Source organism: Chiloscyllium plagiosum, unplaced genomic scaffold (genome assembly GCF_037043375.1).
Source record: "Chiloscyllium plagiosum isolate Xiang-an unplaced genomic scaffold, Cpla_swu_hap1 HiC_scaffold_6, whole genome shotgun sequence".
Lineage (NCBI taxonomy): Eukaryota > Metazoa > Chordata > Chondrichthyes > Orectolobiformes > Hemiscylliidae > Chiloscyllium > Chiloscyllium plagiosum.
Window position 1 is genome coordinate 91,315,275 of NW_028270144.1, and position 25,529 is coordinate 91,340,803.

Here is a 25,529-nt window from a genome sequence, read left to right on the forward strand (position 1 = left end):
AATGGTATGAAAACATATTATTTACTTAATTAAGAACTTGAGGGAGGTGATGAAGGATCAAATTAACAATATTAACTTGTATTGTTTTACTAACATTAATACACATATTATATATTTCCAGCAGTGTCTGTTTTATTTGAAATTACCAATATTTGTGCATTATTAAATACTCATTTAAACTATTTATCTGAAAATGTGTTGCTGGAAAAGCGCAGCAGGTCAGGCAGCACCCAAGGAACAGGAGAATCGACGTTTCGGGCATAAGCCCTTCTTCAGGAATGAGGCTGAGGCTCATTCCTGAAGAAGGGCTTATGCCCGAAACGTCGATTCTCCTGTTCCTTGGATGCTGCCTGACCTGCTGCGCTTTTCCAGCAACACATTTTCAGCTCTGATCTCCAGCATCTGCAGCCCTCACTTTTTCCTAAACTATTTATCTACCTTGTAATTTTACTGGTCAATAGTGGGGCAAATCAGAAAGCTCAAGGGTTCTAATTTTAATTAGTTAATCTCAGTGGGAACAGTGACAATTATTAAAATATTACTGTTGGGTTAGAGTAGAAAATTGGATTTCCTGCTCCTGATTACAGTCTTGCAACAAATAATGGAAGGCAGGCAAAAGAAAAAATCTTTTCTTGATTGTTTAAAATTGACATCAGTAGATTGGTCATGAATTAAACACCTCTCCCTCTTTTCTGTTATATTGTTATAAAATAGACAGGAGAATGGAGACAAATTTTACATTGTCGCTAGATAGATAGGTAGATACATACATACATAACCGATGTAGACTGCAGGGTTCAAGAAGGCAGCACATCACCACCTTCTCAATGGACAGGCAATAAATGTTTACCGAGTTAGCAATGCCCACATCCCAAAAGTGAATTTAAAAAATTGCAAGGGTTCTATAACAATTGGACAATCTACAATAACTTTGTTTATGTTGTCACCAAATGCTAAAATTGCTTACAGAATGTATGAATGATTAGGTGAGATTACAACAAGAAACAAACATAAACATGTACTTACATTGCCTCTGACAACGTAATTAGAATCTTGCATGATGTCCCTGGCCAATCCAAAATCACATATTTTTGCTACTTTCCCATGGGTAACTAACACATTCCTTGCCGCCAGATCTCTGTGAATACACTAATAAACATCAATCATTAATTCACTTTGATAATACTAAGCTATAATTTTAATTATTTGATTCAAAGACTTTTTAAGTAACATTACACTTCGTGAAGTCAGGAATTCCATCCCTTTAGCAACTTGATATGAAAAGCTCAGGAGATCCTCAAAAGTAAGAACGTGCAAATCTTCATCTTCATATCTCCTGGCATTCCGATAGTCAACATCTAGACAGAGAAAGGTTGAAAAATGATTGAGTAATTGAAAATATCTGGCAAAGAATTTCTTATGTGCTACTCTACAGATATTAAAACTTTGTTAGAATCATTAAATCTGAAGTAATTATTTATTACGTTGGAGAACAGTTGTTTATAGGGTGATTATTGGATTTTTATGTACATTGGGACTGGTGTTAGATGCAAACCTCTCTTAAAATAAAGAGTACCTACCACATAAATATCAAAAATTTTCAATAACAGGGCAAATTTTCTTGGTGTAAATACTGTAAAGTATATTCTATTTGTAACTCTATAACAAGGTCTGCATTACTTCTAAAGTATTCTGTATATATTACCGTCATACAACAAGTACACCCTAGATTTTCTATGCACCATTTTCATGAACTTGCTTCGCATATCAGTGTAGCTTCCTACATCTTAGCCACTAAAGAAGCACTAAAATAAAAATTAAGAACTGCAAACAGAAACAGAAAATACTGGTGAATTTCAGCAGGTCTGGCAGAATTTGTAGAGTGAAAAACAGAGTTAACACTTCAATTCCAGAGACCCCTTGTCAGAACTTTCTAAGACCTGTTGGGTTTTGCTGGTGTTTTCTGTTCTTGTTCCAATAAAGGAGCAACCTGATTTGATGCTTCTCTCCGGCAGTTAACATACTTGAATTACAATCTAATGTATACGGTATATAGTTGTAACATCAAACTTATATGTTGAACAAGAGTAGATGCTCCCTCCTAAACTGTGTAAGATACCGTGTGAACTAGATACATATGCAATATATATAGAACACTGACCTTGACTATGGGTTTTTCCCCTTTGTTGAAATAAACAACGGGTCAGTTACTATAGTCATCTACATTCTATTTTGCGATACAGTATTTATCCTTGGAGTGACAGAAACAATTGCTCTAGAATTACACACACAATGTCTTACCTGTATTTAATGGGCATGTTAGTTCATCCTCATGGAATAGTAAATCACAATCAGATTTTTGTGACAACATGCCAGTATTGGATTCTCTATTCATGGGCTCATAAGATTGATTTTGCACCACATTTCTAGCTTTATTGCTGTTCAAAACAGAGAATAAAAATGCTCATAAAATTGGTCCAATTTTCACGAAAAAAAATTTCCATTACTAAATAAATGTTTATATTAGGGAACAAAATAAATTCACAATTGAGCTGTAAATCTGAATACAAGGATGATCATAGAAACAGGCCCTTTGGCCCAATAAGTCCACACCAACCCTCCGAAGAGTAACCCACCCAAACCCATTCCCCTATCCTATTACTCGACCTTTACCCTGGCTAATGTACCTAACCTACACATCCCTGAAGACTATGGGCAATATAGCATGGCCAATTCACCTAACCTGCATCTTTGGACTGTGGGAGGAAACCGGAGCACCCAGAGGAAACCCATATAGACATGGGGTGAGCGTGCAAACTCCACACAGTCGCCCAAGGCTGGAATTGAACCGGGTCCCTGGTGCTGTGAAGCAGCAGTGCTAACCGCTGAGCCACTATCACGCTCATTGTCTGAGAAAATGGGTGGAATTTTCCCCTCACTAGCATGGCGGGAGTAATGGAGAATAGGGTGACAAAATTGGGTAAGAAAACAATATCTTGTTGTCAAGATAAACACTCCCAATTTTTCCCTCTGGCATTAAATGATAACTTAGAACCTCACTTTTGAATGGCGACCACCTTATTTCTGTGTATTTCTGTCTTATTAAAGACGCAATGTGCTCAATTTACATTTCACTTCCAGTTCTCTTCTCCTCCACTAAGAAACTAGACAATATAAAGTCCTGACAGGCAAAACAGAACATGTACTGGATGGTTGTAGTTCAGTGAATGTGTGCATCAGCCATCATGCCACCGCTCATTCTACACAACATCACTGCCTGTTCCATGGCCACCATCTTCCTCAACTCTTCATTTATGCAACTCCTGTTTAAAACCACCAACCTCACCATACATCTGCCCTTGGACCAACTTTAGGCCTTCAATACTTTACTTTGGAGCTCATGGATTACTGTGATCTCTATATTTCTGCCAGACAGCCATTTATCTCAAACCTCTAGACAGGCATTAGTTCTTAGTCCTGTTAGTGATTCAATGAATTTAAAAGTAATAACTCAGAGTTAGGGTGGATTGAAGTAAGGTCAGGTTAGGTGTGTGCAAAATGTGCAGTTTGTGCTGGAGCTGGAGGGGTTGGAAAATCAGCCCCTGTATATCCAGAACAGGGACATGATTTAAATGAAAATAGGTTCTTGGCATAGATGGGACAATTTGTTTATGATTACAAAGATCAAGCAATTATTTCTGCTTCATTAATTCAGTTGGTTGGATGGCAGGTTTTCATTACAGAATGGTGTGAACAGTGTGGCTTCAATTCCCATACTGGCTGAGATTACCATGAAAGATTCTCCTTATAATCCTCTCCCCTTACATGTCGCATTAAACAACTTCCAGTTGCCTCTCTAATGAGACAGCAGCCTGGTGTTCCAGTAATATTATGGTGACTTTACCTTTACCTTTAAAGAAGAATGCCCCGCATATTATTTTCTTGTTTATTATTCCTTGTCGTGTAATTGCAAAGTACTTTGCAAAACCTTTGTAAATCATGACTGGATGATTTTCAATAAGTACTAGCTATATTTACTGATAAATAGAGATAAAGCTTGAACTTATAAAATGTATCACATGTTCTGGAGATATGCCTAAATGTTTGATAGTCAACTAATTACTTTACAGCATACTGTTGGCAAATGCAGTAGCTTATTTCCACACAGCAAAATCCCAAAGACAAGATATCTGACCAGTCAATCTGTCTTGATGACATTAGCTGAGGGATAATTGTCAGCATTATGCTGCATTGCAAAGTGGCACAGTGTCTTTAATGTTCATCTGAACAAGCTGAAAAGCAGCAATACTGAAAATGCAGATCAATCTCAGTCTGAAATGCCATACTAGTGCTAAAACAAAAGTTCAACCTGTAATCTTCTAACTCAGGCAAGATTCAACATTAAGCCATGCTAACACTTACATAATATTAGTGAATTGGAAATTCAATCAAATTGTTGATATCTTATTTATATGTTGGCCAGCCCGATAGTGTTTCTCACTGATTTTAGGAATTGGAAATAAAACATTTTCTTATCATGTGCTTATTTTTTTTCATAACAAACACAATAGAAATCATAAGGGTACTGGAAGATAATAAGACTGACCAACAGCAAATTTGATAAATGTGTAGTTTACCTGAATTGCTGATCATTGTAAAGATTATGATAGAAGCTAAAGTTGTTATGTGCAAAGACGTCAGTCCATGTCTTATGAAAATTCTCCCGGTTATTTCTTAAGTAATTAAGAAGGTCTCCATAGCAACAATATTCAAAGATTAGGTATACCGGACCTAAAATAGCACATAATTAAGATTTTGAGTAAGCAATTGAGTGAGTAAGTAAATAGTATGATTTAAATATGAAGACATACAAACTAAGCTTCAAGGAAAAGTTTCTTACCAGAAATAGTACAAGCACCTAAAAGGTTGACAATGTTTTCATGGCGCCCCATGTGAATCATCATTTTCAGTTCAGACATCAAGGCATCTTTTTCAGAAGGCTCATATTTTTCTTTTAAGTATAATAAAACATACTTATAAATTTACACTGACTTGATTAAAATTATTATACAAAGCACTATTTGATTTTGATATTTTTTTGAATTGTTTGTACAACTAGTTTAAATTTTCAATTTATTCTTTAGAGAGGATTCAGGGTAATCCAAGATGGAGGATGGGAGAAATTTCTGGCTGTAACAGGCTGCTCCTTTTTTGACGTATGTTAGGTGTTGGAGGTTGATTTCCTCGAATTCCAAGAGCAGCAATTACTGTTTCATATGCTGTTGCATTGTTTTGGAATTTTGGAACTTTGGAGAAAAATAAAGTCGAAACAATGGCACTTTTAAAAGGGAGTGGAACAAAGGCAGCACATGGTCTGTACAGGAGAGAGGGAAAGAAACCCACACTGCTAATTGACACAGCAGTGAACCTGCGCAGTTACTTCCTTTGCTGTTGAATTCATGTATCGCTGGATATCGGAGTGCACCTGGGAAAAGTAGCCAACAGTGAAATTTACAACTGATCTAGGAGGAACCTGTTTGGGAGAGGTCACAGCACAGAGACAGATAAGTGAATAGTTTTAAGGGTGGCTTTGGGGCCTTGCTGTAAGTTTGCAGTAGTGAGTAGAATGGGTTCTTTCTTGATTATATGTTTTATTGAGATATGTCTCTTGATTAAACTTGAGAATATAAGCCATAAGTATTAAGTTAGCCTAGAGCAGTGTTTAGTAGAGGAATAAGATGGTGCTATTTTCTGGGTCTGCAGATTGGAAGAAACAAATATGGCTCTTAGTAGAGAGATATGCTCTTCTTGTCAATTGTGGGAGTTTAGGGAGAGTTTACATGTTACTGAGGATTATATCTGCAATAAATGCCATTGGTTGCAAATTCTATCAGATTGAATGGATTTGTTGGAGTGACAGTTAGAGGCAATGAGGAATTTACAGGAGCAAGGGGATGTGATGGATGGCAGTTATAGGAAGGGAGAAAAGTCACAGATATAGTCACATAAATGGATTAACTCCAGGAAAGGTACAACAGGTAGGCAGGTTTTGCAGGAATCTTCTGTGAAGAGTGTGGTGCTGGAAAAACACAGCAGGTCAGGCAGCATCCAAGGAGTGGGAAAATCGATGTTTCAAGCAAAAGCCCTTCATCCTGATGAAGTGCTTTTGCCTGAAATGTCGATTTTCCTGCTCCTTGGATGCTGCCTGACCTGCTGTGCTTTTTCAGCACCACACGCTCAACACTAATCTCCAGCATCTGTAGTCCTCACTTTCACCCAGGAGTCTACTGTGGTTATCCCCATTTCAAACAAGTATGCTGTTTTGGAAAATGTAGGGGGTGATGGATTCTCAGGGGAATGTAGCACGAACAGCCAAGTTTCTGGTATTGAGACTGGCTCGAATGTAATGAGGGGAATGTCGGGTTCCAAGAGATCAACTGTGTTATGGGACTCTCTAGTCCGAGGCACAGACAGACGTTTTTGTGACCAGCAGCGAAAAATCAGAATGGTGTGTTACCTCCTTGGTGCCAGGATCAAAGATGTCTCAGAGAGGGTGTACAATGTTCTCAAGGGGGAAAGGGCCCAGCAGGAGATCATTGTACACATTGGAACCAACGACATTGGAAGGGAAAAGGTAAAGATGCTGAAGGAAGAATAGAGAGTGTTCGGCAGAAATTTAAAAAGGAGACCCTTGAGAGTAGTAACATCTGTTACTCCCGTTGCTATGAGCTAGTGAAGGTAGGAATAGGAGGAGAGAGCAGATGAGTACATGACTGAGAAGCTGGTGTATGGGAGAAGGATTCACATTTTTTGGATCATTGGAATCTTTTCTGGGGTAGATGTGACCTGTAAAAGAAGGACGGATTTGGAAGGGAATTAATATACTGGCCAGGAGATTTGCTAGAGCTGCCCAGGAGGATTTAAAGTATGGGTGTTGGGACTCAGGGAGATACTGAGGAAGCATTACAGCTGTACTGAGGGAGGATATTCCTGGAAATACATCCAGGGAAGTTATTTGCATGGAACTGAGAAATAAGAAAGGGATGATCACCTTATTGGGATTGTATTATAGTCCCCCCTAATAGTCAGAGGGAAGTTGGGAAACAAATTTGTAAGGAGATTTCAGTTATCTGTAAGAATAAAAGGGTGGTTATGGTAGGGGATTTTAACTTTCCAAACACAGACTGGGACTGCCATAGTGTTAAGGGTTTAGATGGAGTGGAATTTGTTCAGCAAGTACAAGAAAAACTTCTGATTCAGTATGTGGAGGTACCCACTGGAGAAGATGGAAAACTTGACCTACCCTTGGGAAATAAGGCAGGGCAAGTGACTGAGGTGTCAGTGGAGGAACACTTTGGGGCCAGCGACCATAATTGTATTAGTTTTAAAATAGTGTTGGAAAAGGATAGATTGGATCTAAAAGTCGAAGTTCTAAATTGGAGAAAGGCCAATTTTGATGGTATTAGGCAAGAACTTTCAAAAGCTGATTGGGGGCAGATATTCACAGGTAAAGGGATGGCTAGAAAATGGGAAGCCTTCAGAAATGAGATAACAAGAGTCCAGAGACAGTATATTCCTGTTATGGTGAAAGGAAAGGCTGGTAGGTGTAGAGAATGCTGGATGACAAAAGAAATTGAGGGTTTGGTTAAGAAAAACAAGGAAGCATATGTCAGGTATAGACAGGATAGATCGAGTGAATCCTTAGAAGAGAATAAAGCAAGTAGGAGGATACTTTAGAGGGAAATCAGGAGGGCAAAAAAGGAGACATGAGATAGCTTTGGCAAATAGAGTTAAGGAGAATACAAAGGGTTTTTACAAATACATTAAGGACAAAAGGGTAACTACCGAGAGAATAGGGCCCCTCAAAGATCAACAAGCTGGCCTTTCTGTGGAGCTGCAGGATATGGGGGAGATACTAAATGAGTATTTACAAGGATGTTGCCAGGTTTGGAGGATTTGAGCTGTAGAGAGAGGTTAAATAGGCTTGGGCTGTTTTCCCTGGAGTGCGGAGGCTGAGGGGTGACCTTATAGAAGTTTATAAAATCATGAGGCATGGATAGGGTAAATAGACTAGGTCTTTTTCCTCGGTTGGGAGAGTCCAGAACTAGAGGGCATATGTTTAGGGTGAGAGGGGAAAGATATAAAAGAGACCTAAGGGGCAAAGTTTTCACAGATAGGGTGGTGCATGTGTGGAATTGGATGCCAGAGGAAGTGGTGGAGGCTAGTACAATTGCAACATTTAAAAAGCATCTAGGTAGGTATATAAATAGGAAGCATTTGGACGTAAGTGGGACTAGATTGGGTTGGGATATCTGATCAGCATGGACAAGTTGGACTGAAGGGTCTATTTCTGTGGTGTATGTCTCCATGACTCTATGTGGGTGTTACTGGCAAGGTAGGAATGTATTTTCCATCCTGAGTTGCCCAGAAAGCATTGGTGAGTAAGTAGTTTGCTGGAGCACTTCACAGAGCAGTTAAGAGTCAACCGTGATGGTGTGAGATCGAAGACATATGTAGGCCAGGTAAGAATGGCAGTTGCCTTTTTTAAAATATTCCTTTCTCTATTTTTGGAATAATACAGCAGCTTTTGGGTAAGTTTTAATTATACAGCTTTTTATTTGCATATATTAAAAATTGACTTCAAATTCTCCAGCTGGAATGATGGCAATTCAATATTGGAAATCAAACTTTTCATTCACATCTAGACTTTGTAGAAATGTTACTCTGAAATATATCACTGTCTTTTCAGTGTCTCTACATCAAAATCCTTGAACTCTTCTCTGACAATATTGTGGGTGTACCTACACCAAATGGAATGCAGCAGTTCAAAATAGCAGCTCACCAGCACCTTCTCAAAGACAACTAAGAATGGGGAAATAAATGCTAGCCAAGCCAACATCCCATGAGTGAATAAAACACGAAAATTACTCATCAGTTAAGTTACACTTTCAAAATGTTCATTTAGTGCTAGGATTAAGACATAAAATCCTCAAGAAAAGAGCTTTGCCATCAGATAGCAATTCTATCTATTAATGAAATAATTAGTGGGGCTCAGTTTGCTGACTGGCCAGTTTGCAATGCAGAGTGATACCAATAGCATGGATTCAATTCCTGCAGCAGCTGAGGTGAACATGAAGGACTATCCTTCTCATCTTCTTCCCTCACCTAACATATGGTGACCCTCAGGTTAAAGACAGCAGCCGTATGGGAACTTTAGAAAACTAACAGGAGTTATATTAATTCATTTAAATTATTTTTCAAAAATTCTTCTAAAACTTTATTAATGTAATTAATCAGTTTATTAGAAATGGGTTAAGATTAATAGCATTAATTATATATAGCAGATAATTTCTAATCAACCTGCTCAGATGTATTATTACAAATATAAAGCAGGTGAGACCTGTACCCAAGCCTCCTGAATTAGGAGATAGGGATACTACCATTGTGCTACATGATCTCTGTGATTATATACTGTACGTTTATATATCTCCTCTTCCAAGCTATTAGTTGGTAGGTGATAAGATAGTTATGTAATGTTGGTATTTTTCATATTAGTCTAATTTGATCCTTGGTGCCATGTTGTTTATTCCACATCCACCTTACTATTTAATGTGATCCAGGAAAAAAAAACCCTCTCCAAAATTCCAGTAGCTGACTCTATTGGATTTTGTCCTCCAATAAGATTATTTTCATTCCAGGCTTCATCTGAACACCTGCTAAACTTAGGACTGCTATATTGAATGAATTTAGAAGTTTGAAGACCCATTCAAATATGGACATAACTGTCTAGAGAAAAAAAAAATACTGTCAAGGCTAATTGTGCTAAATTAGATAATATTTTGAAATAAAATCTGTAAAACTTGCAACTGGTAAAATGCTGTATATGGTCATTTAGCTGTAGCCTAAATATTCCAAAGATTTGAGCTAATAGCAAAAATTTGAAGTTCAATAATCTAATAAATGAATATCTTGTAGGAATTCAACTGAACACAGAATTGCATTAATATTCTGAAACAATAGCAAGTCCGAAGTTAGAGTCAACATTTGCACAATTTTTAATCTAAATTTCTACTTAGAACGGTTTGATATAATTTGCACATACCCTTCAACATTTTGATAGCAACCTGGACGGGGACATCTGCTTTATTGATTCCGTACGCCATGGCTTCCATGACTTTTCCAAATGCACCAGAACCAAGTACATTCCCTGCATGTCACAAACAATTAACTAAGAGTATTACCAAATTCCTCTGCAGTAAAAATGTACTGTCATATAAAGAATTTTATCTAGTTGCAGATTAAAAAGGAAGTAATAAAATAAATTGGGATTTTATGTTTGAGTACCAGTTACAAGTGTTATGACTGGTCTTTTCTCTTTATAGATAAACCTATCTTACTGCATATTTCTAGCAATTTTGTTTCTTTTCAATGATGCTGTCTCCAGTTTTAAAGATAAATAAATATATTTACATGGAAAAAATGTATTTGTGAATTATTGGGATAATTCATTGATTTTTCTTTTCCTTAGAAACGATTTTCATATTCAGAACAATCAAAATCAGGTCTAATCACTCAGACCTCATTTATGTTGTTGAACCTGCACAGCTGATTAAATAAAAGAAACTGTTAGTCACTGGTAGTTAATCCTGTTTCATTGTTTTGTTTGCAAGAGAAGCACTGAACTATCACATGATAATATCAGTGTTTCAAATAATTAAGATTTTGAGAGCGGTTTCTTTTATATATACACTCGCAGCAAAATGTCACAAAGTGAATTGTGTTACTTTAAGCACATTGGATATAAAAAAGGTTACTCTGAAGCTGTTTAGCCTGTCTTATTTTGTCACCTCAGGTTCATTTATGCTACCTGAGTGGAAATTATGACTTTGTATTAGGTATTAGAAAAGATGGCCTACCCAGTTCCAAGTTTTCACGAGGAAATTCCCACTTCGGATCATAATCAGTGTTGGTAAAATCAACATAAACATAATCGTTTTCAGAGGATCCAATAACCTGTATCATGAGGAGCTGCCGTTCATAACCAGGTTGCTTAAATGAAGACCAGAATGAGATTTTATATTAATCAATATGAAAATGTCTGTTATATCAATAACCATGATGCATCATATTATAAAATCTGTGTTATGAATTCATAGAAATCTCAACACAATTGGGAAACCATGACAGTGCTCGGGCCACATCAGAGCTACAGTATGTAGCTAAATCTATTAGTCATTTTACAAACCGCACTACTTGAAAAGAACATAAAGCTATTTTAGGATACTACTCCTCTCTTCTTCCTTCTCCTTTCTTGATTGTGGTATTCATGCGGAAACAGTGTGTAAGGAATGGAACAGCTAAATTGTCATCTGCTGTTGCAGTCATGAACCAGGTACATCCAAATGTATGAAAGCAAAAAGGTAATAACTGCCCTGTTGGTTCTCTTTTTTTAATGCAAAGCAACTTGTTGGCACTCAATACATCTCCAGTAACACATCTGGAAATTTACTGGTGTCGGGGCTATAAAGTGTCATTGAGATCCGGAGACTCACTCAAAATTAGTGGCTCTTTTTGCTACAAAACAGGCAATTCAAAGCTGCCTCATGAGCCCCTAAATATCAACAAATAAATCTGTGCACAATATTGACCCTTCTATTGACTGTTTCATAGCACTATATTGGGGTTACATGCACTATCTCTTGGAGATCAGTTGTCTTGCTGTATTGCCAAGGGGTGTGCTGTGCTGAAGTCAGACACTTCCACAGAGACAGAAAGATGAGGAAAATGAGATATCTTCAACACTTCTGGTGGCTGGTTATAAAGTGATGATAACAGAGACCTTATGACTGGAAATTTTCAGCAAGGAAGACTAAGCTGTAAGTTTGAGCCCATTTCGTGTTATTTGGTTATGATCAGGGGATTTGAAGAACGCTTTTACATCGTTTATTAGAATTAAAAATCAATCATGAATGTTGATAGTTGGTCGAAAATCAAGCCACATCATGAATGCTAATTTTTGTTTTGAATTTTTTTATTGCTCCTATAATGCTGTAATTCTGGAGAAAAATATGATGTTGAATGCTGCAACTAATAATTGACAGAAATCAGAAGGTAAGACTGTCAGAAATAGGACTCTTTTCTAGTGTATGAGATTGAAGAAGAATTTGTTACAGTATTCAAAATATTAGGAACAGACAACTGAAAAATTATTTCCACTGGCATGAAGACTTGAAATTGGTATATAATAGATCACATTAATTTTCCGTTTTGCTTATGCATGTTGATATGAATGATTTTCCAGGCAGATGAAGTACATGCCAGAGTCAAGGGAGTGCCAGGTACACTTTGGCATATCAGGGTCACATTTTGTCAATAGGACCACTGTACAATCTCAACTAAGTCAACATGGCAACCGATGCAATCTCCATAGTATAAATGATCTTATCAGGTGAACTGAATTTGGTCCAGAGGAACACTACAAAGAACCACCTGTGCAGACTCAAACCCCCAAACTAAATTCTTCAAAAACTACTGAATGTCCTGTAATCCACACTGACTGCATTTACCATAAATTGGTGGATTGTTTTGGGGGCACCTATCTTTCTGCTATGTCCCTTTAATTTTGGGTGGAAAGTTGGTTGGTGCCCAAAAGACCCAATTCCATCAATATTAAATCATTGACATTCACCAGCTAATATTAAGCATGCTCCAGGATATAAATATGTGGGGGGGGTGGGTGGGGAGAGACTCATAATGAATACAAAAACAACTAATGTCTTCAAGTAATTTTCAGGATTCTTTAAAAATATGCTTTTTTTCTGGTGAGCATTAAGAAGCCTATAAATATGCATTTATATCTCATTATTACCTAACCACATCTAATCTTTATGCAGTTTCCTATTTCCCAGGCAATGGATAGAAACTAGCAACAATTACCTAACCGAAAGTCAAAGCAGACACCTGGCAGCTCCAACTCACCATTTAGAAGGCCAATCATGTGCCTAAGAATGACCCTGATGGAAAATGGACTTCAATGTATCAAATTTGCCAATGCAGAGCGTACTATGGCATGAGTGCAATGCTATAAAGATGTGATGAATACATAATAAGGTGTGCAGCAGAGAACTGCATGAAATGACTCACTTGCAGCTCAGGGAGTGAGAACAACTGTGAAACTCCTCAAATTTAACAGTTAGACAAGTTTTGGTATAACATAGCCCTCTTTTTACTGCCCTTGCGCAGAAAAGTACAGAAAATCTTCTAGAACTACTAGGTAACTAAAGAACATATGAGACTGAGGAGTGTAAAGAAGTTGGTAATTGAAACTTAACTGGATTGAAGATTAAGAAACACCTCGGACTAAATGAGCTATATCCCAGAGTGTTGGGGCAGAAATTTCCATGTTTTGCCTTAGTATGAGAGACAGCTGTTGGCTAACATGCTATCACTATAGGTGAAATAAGTCCCAGATCACCACATTAAGTGCTGATAAGTGACCAAAGGTGAGCATCTTGCCTTAACATAGGCCTCAGCATGGTGACCTGGATTGGCAAAAGCTGCCAGCCAGTCAGAGGTCAGCACAAAGTCCACCAGGCAAGGTGTACTCCTTGGGGGATCCAGCAGCCAGAAAGTAAATTTATTTTCTTCTTCTTGTGCGCTGGGCCTTGTAGAGAGAAGAGTTATAGAATCATAGAGTCATAGAGATGTACAGCACGGAAACAGACCCTTTGGTCCAACCTGTCCATGCCGACCAGATATCCCAACCCAATCTAGTCCCATCTGCCAGCACCTGGCCCATATCCCTCCAAACCCTTCCTATTCATATACCAATCCAAATACAACTTAAATGTTGCAATTGTACCAGTCTCCACCACATCCTCTGGCAGCTCATTCCATACACGTATCACCCTCTGCGTGAAAAAGTTGCCCCTTAGGTCTCTTTTATATCTTTCCCATCTCACCCTAAACCTATGCCCTCTAGTTCTGGACTCCCTGATCCCAGGGAAAATACTTTGTCTATTTATCCTATCCATGCCCCTCATCATTTTGTAAACCTCTATAAGGTCACCCCTCAGCCTCCGACGCTCCAGGGAAAACAGCCCCAGACAGTTCAGCCTCTCCCTATAGCTCAGAACCTCCAACCCTGGCAACATCCTTCTAAATATTTTCGGAACCCTTTCAAGTTTCACAACATCTTTCCGATAGGAAGGAGCTCAGAATTGCACGCAATATTCCAACAGTGGCCTAACCAATGTCCTGTACAGCTGCAACATGACCTCCCAACTCCTGTACTCAATACTCTGACCAATAAAGGAAAGCATACCAAACGCCTTCTTCACTATCCTATCTACCTGCGACTCCACTTTCAAATCAGGGGATAGAAAAGAGCAGGTGGGTGGCATGTCATGGGCTGGAAAGCCCAGAGCAGGACATTCTCTCTGCAGCATGGCATTGGCTGGTTTGGCCTGGAGTGGAATATTCCATGTAGCATGGCGTGAGCTGAAAAGCCTGGAGTGGAACACTGTCTGGCTAGCATGGAGTGGGCTGATGTAGCCCAGAGCAGGACACTCTCGGTGGCTTTGCATGGGCTGGAAAGCCCAGAGTGGGATAATCTCCTGGTGACATGGCATTGGGTGTTGTAGCCCAAAGTGGGGCAATTTGGGTGGCAAGGCATGGACTGGGAAACTCAGAGTAGGACATTCTCTCAGCGGCATGGTGTGGGCTGGAAAGCCCAGAGCTGGACTCTGTTGGTGGTATACTATAGCAGCCGAGAAGGAAAAGTTGGACTGTTTTTAAGTTATCTTTCTTTATTTTATTCTGTGAATGGCGCTTATGTATGAGCAATGGTACACACTTTTCATTATATTTTATATTGAATGCATGTGATAATAAAGGATATTCAGAGGCTTCTCCACTGACCACCATCTAACCCCCCCATTTGCAAACACTATTGGGTATTGGAGGGCCATCCCAATCTGACAGACATGTCTCTGTGTGTTCCCAGTTGGGAAATTAGTCACCTTTCCCAGCCACCGGGTAGGTAGATGATCAAGGAGGTGATGAGCTGAGACCATTATGGTGTTATTAATTGACCACTGAAGGGTCTTAATTGTCAGCAAGAAATTCATCCCACATTTGCGGATGTTCTCAGGCTAAGTGAATGGGTAAGAGTGTGGCATATGTAATATAATTGGAACAAGTGTGGAGTAATCCACTTTGAGACTGACAGACAGGGCATTTTTTAAATGACGAGAATTTGGAAAGTGTTGGTGTCCAACAGGACCTGTGTTTCCTTGCTCTTGACTCATTCAAAGTTAGCAACAATCAATAACCAAAACAAATAGTATAGTCCTTCACCACAAGGAAGAGTAAAGATTCTTGCTACAACTGTACAGAGCCTGTGACTGCACTGTTCAGTCTGTTTGCACCTGTTCAGTGAGTCTCGAACTAGGGGAAATTTTCTCAGAATTAGGGTTATATGACTTATGACTGAGAAGAGGAGGAATTTCTTCTCTCAAAGTGTTGAATGTTTAGAATTCTATCCCTCCCATACTGTTGTAGAAGTTCAATCATTAAGCATGTTCAATTTAGAAATCAATAGGTTTCTGGCAACCAATGACACTAATGGATATGGAGATAATGCAGGGAAATGGCAATGTGATCTAGAGTGGCAAGGCAGGCTTGATGGGCTGAATGGCTTACTCCTGTTCCTATTTCTCCCATGTTTCCTAAAACAATATTAAATTATCCACGTCATTTACTTCATCCTAATTTTATTCATATTATATCGATAGGAACCAGGGGAATGAAATCAGGTGGCTGACTGAATATTTTACACTAGCAAAGCTAAAAATATCCGTTTGTGCCTTCACATAAAACATCCTCTGCAAGGGCACACTATGAAAAATGCAATTATATATATCACCTCCAAATCTATTCTCACACAGTACATTACATAGTAACAAACATTCTTGCTATTATGACAGCCAAGTGGAATATCAAAGACTATGAAGTATGGTCAATGTTAAATTTATACTGAAAAAGAAGTAAGAAATACACAAAAAAAATTACAGTAAACTATTCTCTAGAAGTTTGTAGGTGTTGTATCTTTTATCATTAAAAAAGTTGCTTTAAAAAAGTAGTTGCAAATAGTTGTTTTAAAACTTATTTCCTTTTCCTATTTTATGTGTCAGTACACAGTAACTGATTAGTGTTTGAAACAATCCTGCACATCTTTGACAAATTTCTAAACTGTTAGGCACATAGATTTAAATAGTCTGTCATCTGAGTGAGCATTTCAGAGTGCAGACAGTCAAAATATCAGTGGGAGATTCAACATATTTATTGGCTTGGTCATATTGTGTACATAAAATATTGCATTTAGATATACATTATTAATATGCAAAGGTGCGTATTTACCTTTTTATATTTAGGGACTATGAAAGCAAAAAACAGGATTGTAACTAGACCAAAAATTCCAATTGTCGTGTAGAAAATAGTCTTTGAAAACCGCATTTTATCTGGAAAAAAGAAAGGCTATGTACAGAATAATAGAATCATAGAATTTTTCAGTACTACACTGAAGGAGGACATTCAACATATTGTATCTGTACCGTCTCCTGCAAGAGTTACCCAGCTAGTCCCATTCTCCAGCCCAATTTCTGCAGGCCTCTAAATTCATCACTTATGTATTAAAACAACACAGTACACTACAACATTGTGCAACTACTGCAGCATAATTAGATCTGTATGTTAGCACTAATATAGCTTCAAGAATTACACAACTTTAACATACCTTGCTCTGGAAGATAGCTTCTTTTGCAGATTGAGCCTACAGCATTCTCTGCACAGCACTCTATTGAAAACCCACCCGTCATGACCGTTGGATCCAGTACACTCAGTATACTTTTGGACCCAAATATTTTTCCATCTAACTCCATTGTCTGAATGCCCTCAGTTATATTTTCACTTCCAGCGCAGCTTGAATGCAACAACAAGAAAAGAACACATTAAAAATCTGCATGGCTAAACCTACATCTATCAACTTCACACATTGTTTTATTTAAGTGTACAGAAGTCATTTAATCAAGTGATTATTCTTGGGATCTCATTTTTATTTTGTTTGCTGCACCCTTTAGTTTAAAATTGTGAATGTGGATTAAATCAGCTGATATTAGAAAAATCACACTGCTGAAGTACCTGTGTTTATGTGTAAAGTAAGAATTGGGTCCCCAATTAGAGTCACAAACTGAAATTTGGGGATTGTGAGCTGTGGGGTAGTAAGAGTCACTGCTGAGTTTTGCTCTCCCCTACTCTAAGCACCCAATTCACTGCTCATACCAAAGGTTAAAACTTTTAAGATTCAAAATGGGAACTTGGAGGGAAGAAGTTTGGGAAGCAATGGATTTGAAAGAGGGCAATAATATTGAAAGGCTTTTCACGATTGTAGAAATCTTTAGAAAGATTACCGAATCCTCTTTCAAATCCAGTTTACAACATAGAATTATGCCACTTTGTTTGATCAGACACTATGCATATATTGTAGCAAATGATTAGTTTCTATATTGCATAGAAACTGCACTAAAAAATGTTAGAAATTGCTAGTTATGTTTCTGTGAAAACATCAGTTGCAGAACCACAAATCTAAAATCTTCCATGAACCAACACAATTATACAACTTAATAGACAGAATTGTTTTGTTTTCTTCTGTTTTTCAAAGCTGTGTTCCTTAACACATTTCATAGTGGATACCTGGTGTAGTTTTATTAAAACATTTGCAAATATGCTATCACAATAAGTTATTTTGTCCCAAAATGTTGGGGTGGGTGTTGAACCATTATCTATTTTATTGCATTTTGTACACACTTTCAATTTTGCCCCATATTTGCCCTATATTTATTCCACCCCAAACAGTGCTTATAGTATCTAGATTAGAGTGGTGCTGGAAGAGCACATCAGAGTCCTGATGAAGGGCTTTTGCCCGAAACGTCGATTTTCCTGCTCCTCAGATGCTGCCTGACCGGCTTTGCTTTTCCAGCACCACTCTAATCTAGACTCTGATTTCCAGCATCTGCAGTCCTCACTTTTGCCTAGATGCTTATAGTTGCCCATAACTCTGAGCCAGGTAACCTGGGTTAAAGTCCCATCTACTCCAGAGGCATGTTATAACATCTCTGAACAGGTTGATTTAAAAATGTCTACCCCATACCATTTGGACTGTTTTATTAATATATATACTGTATATCTAATTTGTACCATGGGAATGAGGTTAGTGCTCCTAGAACCCATGATTTTGATTGTTAAAGTCAGATATGCTGTAATTACTGTGCACAGTTAAGATAGAATAAATAGACCCAACATTAACTCTGTTCACAATCAATGGGAAAAAGAAATCAATGTTACCATACTTTAAAAGTGACATCTTGTTGTTTTTCTTTTACTTACGATTTTTCATTGCATTTTTTCCAACTCACTGTGGCTAATGGATAGCTTGTGGAGTTGCAGAAAATATTATTTTTTCCTGATGAAAGTTCAAGAGATGGTTTTTCTGTAGAAAAATGTAGTTTACAAATTTAGTAGATATGATAATGAGACAAAAATTAATTCTACAGATATAATCGATGTTCCACATATTTTTACTAGTTGATTCTGGATATGATTTCATCATACATGCAATGTATTGTCAATACAATGAGTTAGAAGCCTCAAAACACTATGATGTTTTAGTTTTTATTCCAAAGTATATATATTTTTAAAAAGACGACTGCTACTGAGACAATAACTACAGGTGTAAAATTAGTTTTGTGGAACTGATGAGAAGTAACACCTAAAGGTGTCAAAGAAACTTGAAACAGATTAGATTGTGATCTCTCATGACTACTAAAGATAACGAGGGGCTGACAACTCGCTGCTCAGCTACAAACCACCCCTGTGGATTATGCCCTAAACTGCAGAGACAGTTTGTGTTTTCCAATATGAATAATGAAAAAGGAACTTTTTTAAAACCAGTTTCTACTGGAGTAGTTTGTGAGACTGAATGCTGTCATGGATTTGAGATGATTTGGAGCTGATTTGAGAGTTAGCGTACTGTGAATGTCATAGTCGAAGAACTATCTCCTTGTCAACACTGTGTCACAGGTGTAGACTCTCTCTAAATCCTAGTGCTGTAAACCAGTTTAAAAAGGAATCAAGACAAAGAAAATTCAATCAAAACCAAGAATCTCAGCCTGCCAACTATTCAAATGCCAATGTGAATGCTACTAGTAATCTCCACAACACAAAATGATCCACTCTTTGTGAGCAATTCAGAGACTGATCTGTGTTTTTTAAATAACTTTTATTGTTTAGACTCATTTGTTTGGGTCTAGATTAGAGTGGTGCTGGAAAAGCACAGCAGGTCAGGCAGCATTTGAAGAGCAGGAAAATCAACATTTCGGGAAAAAGCCCTTCATCAGGACTTCCTGATGAATGCCCGAAAAATCGATTTTCCTGCTCCTTGGATGCTGCCTGACCCACTGTGCTTTTCCAGCACCACTCTAATCTAGACTCTGATCTCCAGCATCTGCAGTCCTCACTTTTGCCTCATCTGTTTGGGTGTTGTGTCAATGTGAATGCTACTAGTAACCTCCACAACACAAAATGATCCACTCTTTGTGAGCAATTCAGAGACTGATTTTTTTTAAAAATAACTTTTATTGTTCAGACTCATTTGTTTGGGTCTAGATTAGAATAATGCTGGAAAAGCACAACAGGTCAGGCAGCATCTGAGGAGCAGGAAAATCAACATTTCGGGAAAAAGCCCTTCATCAGGAAGTCCTCATTCTAATCTAGACTCTGATCTCCAGCATCTGCTTCCTCACTTTTGCCTCATCTGTTTGGGTGTTGTGTTTCAAATTATTCTTGCATTTAATAATTAAAATACACACTCCTTTTGTTAATTCAAGTAAACCTGGTTAAATTAGCTCTTTCTAAAACATAAGTTCATTTGGGTATGGGAGAAAGCTTTCCACAAGGGAGGGCATTTGTAAAAAAAAATCTTGTTACAACCAACCGAAGGAGTGGATGAATAAAGATAGGGAGCCAGTTCATCCTTTCTCACCTGGGAGCTTAACAATATGGGGCACCTCATCTAGAACCATAACAAATTGGGGAACTTCACCCAGAGACTGGTTGTAACAGTATGAACTGGTTATTCAAAAGTGAATAATATAAATGAAATTCCATTGAATGCAAAGTTATTAGCCTTCTGGAAATTCATTTAAACCTTAAACATGTTCAGCAGAAACCACAGAGGGACCCAATACAATATGGAATGCAGTACATTTCCATCATAGAATTAATGCTTGTGCACAGCTTATCGTTTTGGATTTTTGAAAGCCCTTTTCATCTGTGAGGTGAGTGGAGAATGATAGAATTGCTACTCAGCCCCTGAACACTTTTTCCAATACAATGTTGACTGTATCAGTCATGATACCATGAACTGCAATTGACTTTGTTTCCAATTTTCTTTCTTCTCTCACCTTCACCTGGTTCAACTCTCCTGCTTCTCTTCTCTTCCTTTACCTTTTGCCTCCATTTCTGGAGATATTAATGCTCAGTATAAATCTATAGACTCGCGCAACCACCTTTCTTGCACCCTACTCCTGGAAAGGATTTCAGTCTAATCGCCTGGTTTTTCTATTTCCATTGCATCTGTTCTGCTACAGCTACCTTCCATACCAACACTTCTGCCATGTTTTCCTTTTTCCACAATTGAGGTTACCAAAACAGCAAGGTTGACAAGAACATGTTGACATGTTCTATTTCACACACCTGTGCACTTGCTCCTATCCCTCTTTCCTGTTGTATGATATGATACTAAATACTGGCAACAAGTTAGTGCAGAGTGCTGACAAATATTCTACTTTCTATACTATGCCTAAGGATCTGTTTGGATGGATGCAGTAGAGGATAAACCATTAATGAGTCTTAAAAAGATGAGGCACTTACCTTAATAAATGTAGTCAACTGCATAGCAGAAATAGAAACAAGATTCATTGACTAGTTAGGCATAACCATTAATATAAACAGGAGTGAAATTTAAACATCTGAACCTATCAGGTACGAGAGCTGGACTCCTTAATTCATCAACCAAAATTGTGCGACAACATCAGATTTGTGCAGCCTAATGAAACCTTCAATACTGAAACATCTCCTTCCAAACATTTTAAGTAGTTTTCATTTACATATTGATGCTGTTGGAATCACTTATTAAAAAAGTAATAACAGGATGTTTGGAAAGTCAAAGCACAATCCATAAGAGTCAGTGTGGTTTTATGAAGGGTAAATCATGTTTGACTAATTTGCTAGAGTTCAAGCAATGTAGATATTAGGAGTCAAAGTTTGTGCGAAGATTTGTAGCTCGGGTGCTCGTTGCTGTGGTTCTGTTCGCCGAGCTGGAAGTTTTTGTTGCAAATGTTTCGTCCCCTGGCTAGGCGACATCATCAGTGCTTGAGAGCCTCCTGTGAAGCGCTTCTTTGATGTTTCCTCCGGTGTTTATAGTGGCCTGTCCCTGCCGCTTCCGGTTGTCAGTTTCAGCTGTCCGCTGTAGTGGTTGGCATATTGGGTCCAGGTCGATGTGTTTGTTGATGGAGTTTGTGGATGAATGCCATGCCTCTAGGAATTCCCTGGCTGTTCTCTGTCTGGCTTGCCCTATGATAGTAGTGTATGATCAACTAGCCACAAAACGACACGACCAGCTATCCTTAGTAGCCACACACGCAGACAACAAGAATTCGACTGGGACAACACTACTATCATAGGGCAAGCCAGACAGAGAACAGCCAGGGAATTCCTAGAGGCATGGCATTCATCCACAAACTCCATCAACAAACACATCGACCTGGACCCAATATACCAACCACTACAGCGGACAGCTGAAACTGACAACCGGAAGCAGCAGGGACAGACCACTATAAACACCGGAGGAAACATCAAAGAAGCGCTTTGCAGGAGGCTCCCAAGCACTGATGATGTCGCCTAGCCAGGGGACGAAACGTTTGCAACAAAAACTTCCAGCTCGGTGAACAGAACCACAGCATATTAGGAGTCTTCAAAATGTTGTATATCTGGACTTCCAGAAGGCATTTAATAAAATGCCACACAAAAGGTAAATATCCAGGGTAAGATTTCATGGGGTGAGGTGTAATATATTAGCTTGGATAAAGGGTTGGCTCATCAACAGAAAGCAGAGAATAGCGATAAATAGTTCTATTTCAAGTCGGCAAGCTGTTACTAGTGGAATGAATTGTAGAAACATGGAAAACATGAGAGTAGACCATTTGGCCCTTTATGCTGTTCTACATTCGTAATGATCATGGCTAAACATCCAGCACCAAAGCCAGTTTCCATTTTTCCACCATATCCCTTGATCAGTTTAGTCCCGAATACTATATCCAACTTCTTCTTGAAATCATACAATATGCCCCAACTGCTTTCTGTGTTAATGAATTCCATAGATTCGTCAGTCTCTACATTAATGACCTGGATGCAGAAATATAATGTACTATAGTTAAATTATCAAATGACACTATAATAGGTGGGAAAGTGATGAAGAAATAAGAAATTTGCAAATGAATATAAATAAGTTGGGTAAATGGGCCAATGTTTGGCATATGGAGTTTAGCATAGATAAATCTGAGGTTATCCATTTTGGTTGGTAGACTAAAAAGGCAACTGATTATCTGCATGGAGAGAAACTTCAAAATGTTTAAGTGCAGAGATTTAGGTGTTTTTGTACATAAGTCAGAGAAAGCAAGTATAGCAGGTAATAAGGAGGGTAAATGGAATTTCACCAGTTATTGCTAAAATAATGGAGTACAAAAGTAGGGAAGTGTTGCAACTGTGCAATGCATTAGTGAGACCGCGTTGGAGTGTGCTGTACAGTTTTGGTCATCTTACTTGAGGAAGGATATAATTGCATTAGAGATGGTTCACTAGATTAATTCCAGACGTGAAAGGCTTGCGTTATGAGGAGAGATTGAGAAGTTTAGGTCAATACCCATTTGAGTGAAGAAGGATGAGAGGAGATCTAATTGAGGTATATAAAATAAGAGAATTGACAAAATAGACAGAGAATAGGTGTTTCCCCTTGTGGGGCTACTTGGAATGAAAGGTTAGTGTTTTAGGCTGAAGGGTGACAAATTTAAAACAAATAAGGAGAAATTACTTATCTCAAAGAGTCATGAATCTGCGGAATTTATTACCCCAGACTGCAACGGACATCAGGATTCTGAATAAATTTAAGGAGGTAATAGATTGGTAATTAGTAGCTGGTTAGATGTTTATGGGGAGTAGGCTGGAAAATGGAATTGCAGCTTAAATGTGGTCATTCATGATCATATACAGTGGTAGAACAGGCTTGAGGAGCTGATTTGCTTACTCCTGCTCTTGGTTCTTTGTTTTTCTATTGATGGGGTAGATTACTGTAATCAACAGTCCTTTCTAGATATTTTCTAATCAACCTGTTCACCTCTGCTGCAGGTGGGGCTTGAACAAGGATATCCTACCTTAGAGGTGGGTACACAACCACTACACCACAAGAGCCCTAACCATCTTTCGATAGCAGGTCTAAAGGCATATTTGATTAATAGTGGTCGCGGACATACCTCTAGTGAGTCTTAACAAGAGGGGACACTTGACTTCATAACAAGAAGTAGTTCATTTCAGAATAAGATTAGGTTGATTAATACATTGATTAATTAGGCGTAATCATTAGAACTAAGAAGAGTCAGGGATGTGATGTCTGACCCCATCAAGATCTAAACTCCTTGATTTTCCTCCTAAGATGGTGTGCCATCATCAAATTGGTTGAAGCCTAATACAAACTTCAACCTAATCCTTTCAGAGCACTCCCTTCAGTGATACCTTCCAGGATAATGATTGGGTTCATCTTGTTCTCACCTTTTACCTAGCAGCCTCCATATTCAACAGATCATCTTCTGCCATTTTGCCAGCTCCACTGTGATACAAACACTAAACACTGCCTTCCCCTTCCAGCATTCCATAGGGACGGTTCTCGCTGCAATATTCTAGTCCTCATCTTAGTCACCCATAGTATCTTTTGCTTCCCTTTCCATGTAGCCAGGAGATACAATACCAATCTTTTAATCTCCTCCCTACTGACTGTCAATGGCCCCAAATACATTTTCCAAGTGAAAATCAATGATTTCCTAATATGAATTTTATTTTAGTATACTGTACTTCTTGCTCCTGATGTGGTCTTCTCTACACAGTGAAGACTAATTGCAGCCTGGGTGACTACTTTGTAGAACACCTTATTATTCCTACAATTATTTTTGCCATTTTAGTTTTCACCTTACTCCCATGTTGACCTTTCTGTCACAGTGCTCCAGTAAAGTTCAATGCAAGCTCGAGGGAAAAATTTATAGAATCATAGAATTAATCTTTCAACTCAGCACACTCCAGCCTTCTGGATTGAACCCTCAAGTTCAACAAATTTAGATCATAACATCTGCCTTCATTTTGTTCTATGTGTTTTTGTTTCTTACATGTTTTTCTTTTCCTATGTTTTGCTGGGTTGATTCTTGCTTTTTATCTTGATTCTTATCTTCCTTCACTTTGCCTTCATGCGGTTTCTAAGTACTAATTCATGTTTCGTTTGGACACAATTTTTTGCTTTTTTCACTCAATCTGTTCCCACTCATTGCAGGTCCTGTGCCTTCCCATCTTCTAGTCTCTTAAAACTCTAATATTTCTATTTCTCTTTGGTTTTGAAGAAAGCTTATCAACCTTAACTCTCTTTTTCTCTGTACCTGCTGCTTGAAACTGTCGAGTATTTTCAGCCTTTTATTATTCTTATTTCAGAATCCCTACTGCACTATTTCGCTTTTGTGATGGAATTAAAAAGATTATTTTTCAAAATAAAGTAATTATTTTCTTCACATCGAGATAAGTATTTCTTACATAGAAACAGAAACTACTGAAAATACTCAACACTTCTGGTAATATCTGTGACAACAGAAATGAAGCTAACATTCTGGCATTAACTCTGTTTCTCTCACCATAAATGTTTGCCAAGATGTGGAGGAGCTGGTGTTGGACTGTGGTAGACAAAGTTAAAAGTCACATAACACCAGGTTATAGTCCAACAGATTTATTTGGGGGCACTAGCGTTCGGAGCATTACTCCTTCATCAGGTGGTTGTGGAGCATAAGACCATAAGACTCATGTTTATGATCTTATACTCCACAACCACCTGATGAAGGAGCAGTGCTCCAAAAGCTAGTGCTTCCAAATAAACCTGTTGGACTATAACTTGGTGTTGTGTGGTTTTTAACCATAAATGTTGAGTATTTCCAGCATTTTCTGGTTTTATTTCCAGCATCTGCAATATTTTGCCTTAATATTTCACCAAGTCTAGTTTGGCAGTTAATGACACAGTGTTGCACTAAACCATATAGATAATCCTCAATGTGCTGTGAGTTTGTAGCAGTCAGATCAACTACAGCAAAACAAATATGTTTTCACTC

The 25,529-nt window shown here is 38.2% G+C and overlaps 1 protein-coding gene across 2 annotated transcripts in view; it reads right to left on the bottom strand.

Annotated features, from left to right (window-relative positions):
- The window catches only part of flt3 (fms related receptor tyrosine kinase 3), a 113,105-nt gene that overhangs the window by 19,432 nt on the left and 68,144 nt on the right, over window positions 1-25,529 (bottom strand). For both annotated transcript variants that reach the window (XM_043692009.2, XM_087988198.1), the window contains exons 12-21: window positions 18,445-18,547; window positions 16,796-16,980; window positions 16,420-16,520; window positions 10,917-11,049; window positions 10,103-10,207; window positions 4,901-5,011; window positions 4,638-4,791; window positions 2,302-2,438; window positions 1,237-1,358; window positions 1,027-1,149 (exon numbers count right to left, since the gene is read on the bottom strand). In XM_043692009.2, coding sequence (XP_043547944.2) covers window positions 1,027-1,149; window positions 1,237-1,358; window positions 2,302-2,438; window positions 4,638-4,791; window positions 4,901-5,011; window positions 10,103-10,207; window positions 10,917-11,049; window positions 16,420-16,520; window positions 16,796-16,980; window positions 18,445-18,547 — 1,274 coding nt within the window. The remainder of the gene's footprint in view (window positions 1-1,026; window positions 1,150-1,236; window positions 1,359-2,301; window positions 2,439-4,637; window positions 4,792-4,900; window positions 5,012-10,102; window positions 10,208-10,916; window positions 11,050-16,419; window positions 16,521-16,795; window positions 16,981-18,444; window positions 18,548-25,529) is intronic.